This window comes from Apteryx rowi, unplaced genomic scaffold, assembly GCF_003343035.1.
Source record: "Apteryx rowi isolate R43461 unplaced genomic scaffold, aptRow1 scaffold_113, whole genome shotgun sequence".
Classification (NCBI taxonomy): domain Eukaryota; kingdom Metazoa; phylum Chordata; class Aves; order Apterygiformes; family Apterygidae; genus Apteryx; species Apteryx rowi.
In genome coordinates, this window is record NW_020447342.1 from 361,062 (window position 1) to 372,579 (window position 11,518).

The 11,518-nt window shown below is 39.6% G+C and overlaps 1 protein-coding gene across 12 annotated transcripts in view; it reads right to left on the reverse strand.

Moving 5' to 3' along the window:
• Positions 1 to 736: 736 nt before the first annotated feature.
• PIGG (phosphatidylinositol glycan anchor biosynthesis class G) overlaps positions 737 to 11,518 on the reverse strand; it is a 101,887-nt gene continuing 91,105 nt past the window's right edge. For 3 of the 12 annotated variants that reach the window (XM_026077958.1, XM_026078046.1, XM_026078055.1), the window contains one exon: positions 737 to 1,174. In XM_026077958.1, coding sequence (XP_025933743.1) covers positions 949 to 1,174 — 226 coding nt within the window. In that variant the 3' untranslated portion in view covers positions 737 to 948. The other 9 variants (XM_026077980.1, XM_026077996.1, XM_026077989.1 and 6 more) reach the window with 7 other exon arrangements.

Genomic DNA, 11,518 nt, shown 5'->3' on the forward strand with positions numbered 1-11,518 from the left:
TTTTATTAAGGTATACATTTTAACATTTAAATTGCATTTATATAATTGCAAATATTTTAATTAAACTGGAAATATTGAGCAGTATGGCCTTTTGTCAAGTTTTGATGATCAAACTACCACTAGACTTGTTTTGGTCCATCTTTACTGCTTTTACTAGTATCTTCTTCCCACAAACATGAAAGTTCCTGTATTATATAGATGTATCAAATAAAAACTTTCCTAGCACAACAAGCTGATTAAAACAGGCTGTTTCTTATGTTCTTAATGTTTCTATGCTACAAGAAAAAAAATCAAATTTAGAAAGACATACAACTTATTCTACTGATGAAGCTTTACATAATGATACTACAAAAGCCGTTCCTTCTGTTTCTGAACTGTTTTGGAGGGATTGCATTTAATGTACTTAATGAACTTTTAGTCTTTCATCTTCTAAGTAAAGAAAAGTCAAACAGTAAAAATGGATATGAAATAGCCAACATTCAAGAATGACTGAATATGAGAAGCAGAGTGTTCACCTCTTTTCCTTGGACAGTATTTTTCTTTGAAGCTCAAGACTGCTCATCTCAATCCAAAGAAATCTTTATTCATTAAAAAAAAAGGAATCGGTATTTAACATCTCTCTATGTAACACATTATAGATACAACTTTGTATTTGGTATACTGTAAAATTCACTATCATGTAATATTGTGACTCAGTTATTCAGTGAACACTATAATGACTGCTACAGAACAAAAGTTATTCATGAAAACCAGTTTATTCCAATTCAACAGTTTGAGGCGAACTCAGTTTAACACATGACAAACACCTCACACCCTATGTGATATTGGCTAAAATAAACAAGGTAACTCTTCTAGCTTTACATGACAGTTTAAAAACATTATTTTCCTTTTTCCATTCCAGTGACACACTGGACATCATGATGCAGACCGTCTACAGTACGTTTATTTTCAGTCTTGCACTTTGCGAGACTGGTTCTGATCCATGGCTGTGAAGAACAAGCAGATAACGGCTGTGATGAACACATGCATTCCCTCATAGAGCAGTTTTGGCGAGAAGACGCTCCATATGAACAGGTGGTAACGCAGGCTTGTTACCAAAATGATGTAGACGGCAACCGGAATAGAGCGTACTAGAGCATAGCAGAAACAGCCGTGACCCATCGCTGCTGAATTCCTAGTAATGAAAACAGGGGAGATCATTTTCAGGCAAACACAGTAAAGATATCCTAGTTTCTCCACTTTTTAGCATTATTTCACAACACAAAGAATTTTCACAGACCTTCACCTTACTTTAAAAAAAACTAATTATTGATGCAATGATGTAACTAACAAAGCTTTCCCTTATCACCTCCATATATCCTAAAATGTAAGTGTGTCACATATTTGCATAGCAATTGTCACTGCAATAACGGCAGCAAGTAGTTCACCTCAAACTTGGAGGGCTCTGTGTTTCAGCGTGTTTTATTCTAATTGTTAAAGCCTCCATTAAGCCATTTTCAAGCTAGCTTCATCTGTTGTTGGCCTTCCAGTGCCTTTCCACTGCATCTGGATGGTCACGGGCAGAGAAGATCTCACTGTCCCTTCACAAAGCTGCTTAGCCTGAAGAAGGGATGATCAGGTGGGGCCTGCTCTCCTCATAAAGGGCACAAAGCTTGCCAAAGAACCCTGCTGCCCGAAAGCAATGATTTGGTTAAAGCAACATAAAAATCGTACTATTAGAAAACTTTGCAAAGCAGGCTTAACACAATCATCCCCCAGAGAACACCATATTAAGTTTACATGAGCTAACCATCACACTCCTGTCACAGAAGCACACAGCTAACTTAGCTGGGCCCACTGTATTGCAAGAAAAGTCTTCCCCATCTGTAACCTACTTGGTCCAAATCTGTCACATTCAGGTATTCTAGTGGGTGGCAGGTGTCAAATGATAATGGAAATGAAAGGGTTTTCTGCACTGCAGCGTTCTCCCTCCTCTGAGGTGCCAATTCCTTAGCAATGATGCCAGGTTGGCGTGTGTACCCTCCCCCCATACCAAATCTGCAGCAACTAAGTCACATCCAATTCAGATTCCTACCTGTTCAGACAAAAGACAAGAACAAGCTATCTCACTGGAATAATGCACGGAACATTTCCCTCTCCCCATCAAAATATTTTCAATACCCCAAAGAACACACCAGCAGAAAGTGGAAATGAGCTGCACTGAAATCCTGACCTGATACTCTGTTTTGTTCCTCCCCATTTTTAATTTTGATCTTGTTCCAAATAATACAAAATTTAAGATGACTAGCACCTCTATGAGATGTAAATAGTCACTTATGACTAAGTAAGCTACAGAATGCAACATTTTACATAAACCATTACGCTTATTATTCTTCAAATCCAAATAGTTATGACCAAGTCTTGTTTTCCAATGAAGTCAAGAGCAAAATTCCCAAGGCCTTCAGCAGAAGGAAGAACAGGTCATGAAAGCAGAGTTGAAAAATGAACTAAGAACAGCAGGTGTGAATGGCTGCAAAACAAATACACTCAGTTCACAGAAAACTATTTCCCTAGCTGCTTATCCAAGAAAACTGTGACTTGAGAGTGAACTAGGTTCCTCCCCTCTTCTGCTTAACTATCACAGTGTTCAGTGAGCTTGTGCAAACAACCAGCTTTATGTTTAATAAGTGATTTTGTTGACAAGGATTAAGCAAACTGCAGTTCCCTCAGTCTTAGCTGTATTCAGGCTGATATGCATAAAAATAGTATTTGTAGAAGTTAGGTGATACAACTGAAAAAAACAAAGGAAATGGCTGTTGAGTGAGATAGGCAAACAGTCAATTTTTAAGGCTTTTCTTAAAATACAAATAAACTTCAGGGATCAGCTAGATGAAGGCTATCAGTGCCTGGATATCCATCACATTTACTAAGCGCGATGGGATTTTCAAGGAAAACTTAAAGGAGAGAAATGAAAAAGTCCATGAAGTTACGCATCCAACTCTTTCAAGAACTCTGCTTTTTAAATTTAATTTTAAATTCATATCTCTTTTCCCAATTAATGCTCAGCTAAGAATACATGTGGTACCTTGTGGAGTGAAAGCTCTTCTAATTGCAAATCAATGATTTTAAGATTTTTTAAAAGGCTGTTTCTTCAAATATGAAGAAAATGGTTGGAAGATTATTTGGAATGGAATCTGTGTGTTTATTTCTTTTGCTCAAAAATTAGGTAGACATAATTAGGTAGACGTTTTATACTAGATCTAGAGCACACTGAAAACTGTAATTTTATTATTAAGGCTAAAATTCTGTATTTTTGCATTATGATTACTAGCAAACAATACACAAGCTAGTAAGTGAGTGGTACAATTCTTTCTGCATTTTGACACAGTAATAATAATCAACTATTTTCTACTTGTACGATACCTTTATTTCCAAAAGGTCTCAGCACTCACTTGATCTCTCAACAAAACACAGTCACCCACCTGCAGAGGATAATCTTGGCAGCTTCACGGTATAATGCAGCAGCACAATTTAGAGAAGGCAATAGAAGCACACTGTATCCAAATTAAACTGTTAGTGGGGTTCAATAGCAGGACAATTCAATACATTTCGGAGCTGGTATAACAGCTCATTCCCCCTGTTGTTGCAGAAACAGCGCTGGAATGACTGAAAAAAGCAATTTGAACTACTCTGTTATCCTCACGCTAAGGCAACATCTTAGCTCTTCCAGCACAGTGCCTTTCTTCTTGCTTCTGGGAGGCACCGAGTCAACTGCACATCTAGGAAAAATGACTTTGTACGCTCACCTGGCTCATTCTGCGCACACACAGTGGCCACAGGGAAGAGGGTTAGGAGGCCACGAGGAAGAAAGTGGCCAGGGCTCGGGCTGCTGCCGCTAACATCATGAAGACGACCCACTTGGTTCACAGCTGATTCCTGAGCGACTCTGAAAAACTCACGAGGGGAGCACAGAAAGCTGCCTGCGGCAGGCCACACGCTCATCCTGCTGCTCACGAGCCAGCGACGATTAACCTGGCAACCTCGCAGCGCTGCTTCAGCGGGAAGAAAGGAAGGACCCGTCTAAAGCATCATCCTGTAAATACTCCATACCGAACTGTCCCTGCAGCAATTAAGCCCTTTTTCTATTTGAAGAAGAGGAGCAGAAATAGAGGGATGTAAACTGTATGCACTACTTCCATGTTGTAACAGAATCAGTCCTTTATTCAGGCCTCAGTGTAATGTAGGAGTGAAAAAAGGAGCCAACCTCTAATGGTGAGATCATTTAGCAAGTTAACTTCTGGGGACTCTACTGGGGAATTTAAACACGTTAAAGATGGCAAGGCAAATCCAAACGTTAGTTCACTTTAATGTTGAAGACTGATAGATCCAGAAAGGTCAATGGCTTCAGAGACTTTTGAAGCAAAGAAAAAACAGGTTCACATTACTGAAAACTCCCTATTTAGAGGGAGTCTAGAGCACAGAGTCTAAAGCACAGTCTAGAGCACACAGACTTCTAGAGCACAAGGCTTTCAAGAAAAAACTTGCCTTTCAATTGAATATTTAATATATAGAAAAGGATGGCCAAGAAATTGTACTATCAGTGGGTTTTCTGCTTCTTTGGATCTCCTAAATCTTAACTGCCAATGTTTTGTCAACAATCTCACACCTCTCAATGCTTGTCTCTAACATGCTATTAAAATGGGTTACACACTACAATACAAGGTTTGTAAAATGAAAAAATTATGCTCACAAAAAACATGAAAAGAAAGCCACTCTTTTCTTGTGAAAGTATGTCTCCCATTTATACAGAATATTTGACAGATGGTAGCACGAGTTTCTTATTTTAAAATCAAGCCAAAAAAACTCCACAGACAGCCCTAGTGGTGCTTCCACAAGGAATTTAAAGAATTCACTACTTGACATTGTTCTAACCCTTGATCACAAAATCAAATAGACCTTTTAGAAAAAGGCACACATATGACTGAGGAATACCCCAGGGTTGTCATTTTTCTGGAACTGGAGAGAGGGGAGGGCGGAGGTGCTGTCTGGAGGGTTTTGCTATGAACTCTGCTGAAACCTTTCAATGAAAGTTAATCACTCTGGCATTTCTGTTCTTCGAGCTCCTCTGTTCTTGCTGAATATCACTGTCTAGATTACCTCTTCTTAGGGATACTGCATTTGCATATTTGAAGACAATTTTACTATATTAGTGGTAAATTTCTTCCTAGTCTTTCTGTAGTTTTAGTTTGCAAGATCTTCCTGTTTAGTGCTCTCTGAAAAAAATAGTTGGCACTTTGTTAATCTACCATGTATTTATTAATAAAAGGTTGCAGTCAGAAACAAACCCTGTAGCACTCCAAATGTCTGTGACATCTTATAGTACCTGTAATCTATAAGAAATTCCTCAAATCTAAGCCAAAATCAATTAGTTTAGCAAGCAAGAATGAATTTGCTATGCCTTTCCTACAAGCCTTACTCTCTCCTACTATAATTCTTATAGTGCTATTTTAGATTGTAGCACACAATCTTGCACTGTGATGAAAAAAGACTTGGTATTTTTAGCAGATCCAAAGGAGCCAAGAGTTCTTTGGAAATTTACATGATCAATCCTGGTACAGACTATCAGTCAGGACAGTCTTTTTCAATTATTTCTGCATTAATTCTGCAGGGCCACAACTTTTGACAGCACCTCCTCACAAATAGGCAGTTGTCAAAAGGGTCACTGTCAGCAAGCTAAAAGCGGATACGCAGTCTATACTACAATCAGGGAAAAGAAGGAACTTGGGGACCCCCACTGATTTTCCTCCACATTCCTTTTGTCAATAAGAAAGGTGGAGAAGCTAAAATTATCCGAGAAAGGCCAAATTTCTGAGTTAGAAAGTTACAGTGGATTGTACCATGTCCTGGAGTACAAGACATTCTCGTAAAGTCTTAGCTCTGAAAGGGTATTAAGCCCTGAAACTTCAATTCTCTTAATTTCAGCATCGAGAGGTGGAAAAATTCAGATCACCTCAGTGGTTTTGCCTGTTTTCACCGTTGGCATAATTGGTTGCTCTGGGAAGTTTCTGTCAGGGAATGAAGCATCAGGCACCCAGAAAAGGTAGATCCTTCTCACTGACCTCCACCATTAGCCAGCCTGCTCAGAACAAAGCTCTGTCCCGAACCTCTAAGACATGGGGCATATACCAACTAGGTTTCAGATTAATTTTTCCTTTCTTCATTCAAGCTCAGCCCTGGAAGACAAACTGCTGTTCCAGAGGACTCCCTAAAGTGACACCTGATAAGATTTATGTTAGACTGCAGTTATGCTGTCACCTGGCAAGGAAGTCTGAGCAGGAACTCCGAATGGCTACTGTTATCATTTAACTGCTGGGACGATGGACCAATTGCACCTTTAGCCAAGGCTATAAACTCCTTTTAAAACCTTAGCAAAAGATGCCCACTAGACCCAATTCTTTCCCTGCACAAGCTGATTTCCCCAAACACTGGCCCTCTACCAATTAACTTTCAAAGGACTGGAAACCCTCTGCTTTTCGGATCCAGTGAAACCATCATCACCTTCCCTTACAGTAAAGAGAAAGCACTGTACAAGCTCAAACATCTATGTCTATTTCAGGTTTGCAGGCTAAGAGATAGTTAAGTTGCACTCCAGACAAAGTTAGGATGTAAACTCTAGGTTTCTTCACCACCAAGGAGCCTGAACATGGGCTGAAGCTTCTTTAACTTCTCCTTCATACAACGAAGTGACAAGCAAACACAGAAACATCTTAGAATACAGGTACGGACAATAATTTTACTAAAGCAGCAAGGAGCAGCAAATCATTCTAATAATAGGAGTCCAGAAAGCCAATCTTGATTAAAAGATCCTTACCGAAAAAGTAAGATTTCAGACATGTGCACTGACATTTAGCACTCCTTTTTAGTGGGTACCTTTAGCTCACAGAACCAGCTTACTCCATTTAAGCTACAACGGCTACGGATGAGTCCCATCCTTTGTTCAAATACAGGATTTGCATTAAATCTTAAGTGCTTTGCTTGTTATGTTTTTCCTCACACACTACTTTTGAGAAGGGCAATAGTGATAAGTATGCAGTGACTGTACCTGCCTGTTACTTCTTAGTCTTCAATATGCAAAATTATATATATATATATATATATATATATATATTTAAGAGTTATCACTGCCTCAAGCCTTCCCATAAGGCTGCTTTCACATTAATCCTTAGCAAGCATTATTCTGTGCAGCTCCAAGAAAACCAACAAAGTTAAACCAGTCTACCCCTGTTGATGCTGGTCCAGACATCCAAAGCAACAGGGTACAACCAAATCACTAAAATTCCTAACAAGCAAAACATAAATCATAATTATTTTACAGCCCAGCATAAGGCAATTTTCTACAAATCTCCTTCCAAAATTCACTTAGCATTTCTAAAGACTTCCAGTAGAAGAAAACCTGAAGCATTTTATATCAGCATCATACATGCAGGCAATAGCAAGGAAACTTTTAGCTTTATTTTCTATTAAGATGCAACCACAGGCTTTCCCACTCCCTTTGAAAACAAACAGCTCTTCTTCATCATCTTAGCTAAAGGTGTATAAAAAAATTACATCCAAAGATTGTTCTGGACAGGCAGGCTTTGAAGAGACTCAAAATAGATTGTTACAGGGTTATTTAATTAAATTCAAATTGACCAGTTCAGAAGATACCAGTCTAACAGGACTAAACAGTGTCACAAGGCATTTCCACAGCAGTGAGACACAAACTATTTAAGTAATGTTCACTCCTCTGCACTGAGGGCACAGTCACTTCCCTCTTGTGTTTTTCCATTACAGTAACCACTTTTAATCTTGTGACTTAGCTAAAGTAACAGCTCTCTCCTCAGACTACTCTTGCCACCCAATACAAGGAACATGTTTGAGAAGAACTTGTGCACTTCAAGAAATGGTGTGAGAAAATAAGACTGAAGAATCCTGGATAACAGTAGAGAAACAGTATCCCATATACAGCCCTATCCACAGCTACCAGACTCAAGAAGTCAGCTATGTTGGGCAGAGTCCAGAGGACAGAAATCTAATGGTGAAAAAGAAAAAAACCTGCAAGTCAGAGCTCAGATAATACTGTTCAAATGCAGACCAGAACTCCTCATCCTTTTGATAGCTTGCATGTTTCCTGCTACCCAGAAGCTGCCGATCAAACCAGAAGAACATGTCACTTTGACCAGCTCTACCACAACAAAATATTGTACCGGAAAGCAGGGCTTGAGTGGTGCTAGGAACAGGTGCTAGGGACAACCTTTAAAAGTTGTCACTGTACTCTGGAATTTGTGTTTTCAGCGAAAAGAAACTCAGCCTGAATCTCTAACCACCAGCCATCACAAGCACAGAGAAAACCTTCAGCGACATGGAATAGTGTGGACCACTGAGGGTGTGACCTGACCACTTCCTCAGAGGCAACTCACCAGCAGCGGTCGCAATTAGCCAACTTAACCTATTGCCATGATTCTCCGTCTCCAAACTCTAACGTTACCCTGTTTCAACTACACTCCCAGGCCAGCTGCATGCTATTCATTGGACATTTCTGAAAGTCTCCAAATCAGAAATTAAGCAGGGTGCTGAGTGTCAAGCTGCCTGCCGCTAGCCAGACAGGCAACATCAAGCACAAGAACTAAGTCCCGAATCAAACTACTTCCAGTTACCATATTGTTTCCTGTACTGCTTATAGGATAGCTGACTAACTCATTAGAGATATTCTGGATAAAAAAACAGCACACTGGAGACAAAAGCATGAAAATTTCCAATATATTTCATTTCAAGTCTGCCCACAAATTAGCAAAACACTCCCCTGTCCTCCAGTGATTACAGAGAAAGTTAATTTACTTTTAGTTTTATAATGGGTTTGCCATGGTTAATTCTATTATCACAATATAAGTGTTGAAATCTCTTACAGAACTTAGACTACAAGTTCTTTCTGAACAAGAACTACTTAAGAAGTATTTGTAAAATGTTCTCCTCTATTCTGCTTTTTACTTTTCTTAAGAACATTGCTTCATTTATTCTATACAGCTGAGAATCACTATGGACAAAATCTTCAAACCTGTTCTGTTAAGAAGACAAATAACTCTTCAGCATCATCAGCGGATCCAGTAACTCCTTGAGATCCTATTATGGGAAAATCTCAACTCCACAAGAACAAGGGAAATTCTGTAAGATGCAAAGCACAGTCCACTTACAAGTTCTTGGATCATGCTAGACTGAAAGTAACAGCTATGCACAAAGTCCAATGTGTCTTCTGCACAGCTTGTGTGAACAAAAAAGTCAAAACAGACTACTTTTATTACAGTTCTCCCACTTACCACCATTTAAAATTAACTTCAGTCTTTTGAAGTAGTCTTGAAATCCACTGTCAAATCATGCTTGAAGAGATCAAGCCTTTTAAAGGCTATTATTTCAAAAAACATCTTCTGAGCTCAAGTTCTGGTCTTTCAAGGTCTTGAAAAGTACTGCCACATCTTGGAGCATTTTGGCTGCTCATATCCCATGCACTGGACAAGCAAAATCACGTCATCTGCAAAGACACTGGACCAGAAGGAAACAGTGCCAAGTATATTCACCTATCATGCATATGTCCCAGTAAAATTTGGTATGAAAAGGAGGTAAGAGCTCAAGTCCTTCTGCTCTATTGTTTCACCCATTAGCATAAATAGATCATATTTTATGGAAAAAACTCACTAGACCAGGTGAATACAACCAGAAGACATGACAGCGTTTTTTCTCTGAGGGCAATTTCACATTCTACAATACTTAATAATAATCATCTGATGCAGAAATAGCTTTAAGATCTCCACCTGACCATGAGGATAGGCTGTGGTCTGAATTCTTGCCATGTGGTTCAAAATATCAGCAATTCCCAGCAATATACTTAAGGATTCAGGGACACAGCAAGATAGGGCTATTAGCAGCAGACAGTTCAGTGTGACATCCAGAAACATTTCTACAAGAAAAAGGTACGTGAGCAAAAATCTATATATATGATTCTCTGTTTCCAGAAGAGTCCTTCTAAATGGCCCTGTTCCACCTTGAGCAGAAATAAACACCACTGAGAACCCCCTTATGACTTGTAGGGAAGGAATAAAGTTGCTGCTATGCTTCAATCTGAAGATTTCTGTTTCAGAATTAAGCCGGAGTAATATCAAAAGTACTGAAGACAAAAGAGATAATTCCTTGAGTATACTGTGTATATTGCGTGCAGTGCTTCAGCACATCACTACCAATTTTCTTCACATTATTATCTTTGCTGCATTGTGCAGTGGATTCCTCTTCACAGACTCATTATTCCTTATGGAGCAATGAGATGTACGTCTGGGACTATGCAAGGACTTGTTCAGCCGAAGTATCATACATTCCTCTGGCAAGTTTACAGGACTGTTGGAGTTATGACTAATTTGCATGAAGTTAAATAATTAAGAGCGACTATACTTATCTTTAGCATAAAACCTGTAGCATCCCACTTTCTCCTGTAACAATTACAGCAGGAATACAGCAGGGTCTGTAAACCCATGCCTTGGGGTTTATACAAAGGACAAGACAATGCTAATATCACGGAGTACAAAAGACACAACATATAGACATGAATTCACCTAGGCAAGAAATAAGTGCAAAACTACATTGGTTTTTGGAGAAGATGCTACGGCAATCTAGTCACAGACTGTCCTCCTCACTGGATGCTAGCTGAAGAGAATGCAGAAAAATCAGCACGGGATTTTCCATGCCGTTGTTTTGGTCACGCTTAATGCCGGTTTGGGGTTCTGACACAGAAAATGTTAAGCTCACAGTGGACAGACAAGGCGCAGCTTCCAGAAGATTGCAGACGTTAGTCTGCGGTTTGAATCTGTTCTGCAGTGAAGGAATCTGAAAGGATAGCTCTGAGGAAACCAGAGTACTGAATATCACCTGCCAGACAGAGAGGGGAAGAGAGAGAGAAATGGGGACAGAAAGAAATGAAAGCAACAGAGAGAAAAGGGGGAGCGCAAGTGACAAAAAGAGAGTGAGAGCAAGACACAGAAAACGAGAGAGTGAAAAAGTGAGAGAAAGGAAGCAGGAGCGAAAGAGAGGGAGCGTGAGCAAGAGAGAATGAATGAGCAGGACAAACAAAAAGGGAGAGATAGAGAGAAAGGCAAGAAGAGGAAATGAGAAAGTGAGAGGGAGGGAGAGAGAAAAGGAGAGAGAGGCATGGAGAGAAAAGAAGAATGATAGGGAGAGAGAGAAAGAAAGAAATGGGAAGAGGGAGAGAGAGGAAGGGAGAGAAAAAAAAAGAGGAAGAAAGCGACAGAGAGAAAGAAAGAGACAAAATGAGAGCAAGAGTGGGGGGGACAGAGAGCTAAGAAATAGGGAGAGAGAGAGCCAGAGAGAAAGAAAGAGAAACTAAAACATATGAGGGAAGAGTGAGAAAACCAGACAAACACAAATAAACACATATGGGGAGAAAGGAGAGAGAAGGCGAGGGAGAGAGGGTGAGAAAGGGGGAGAGAGAGAGAGAGCA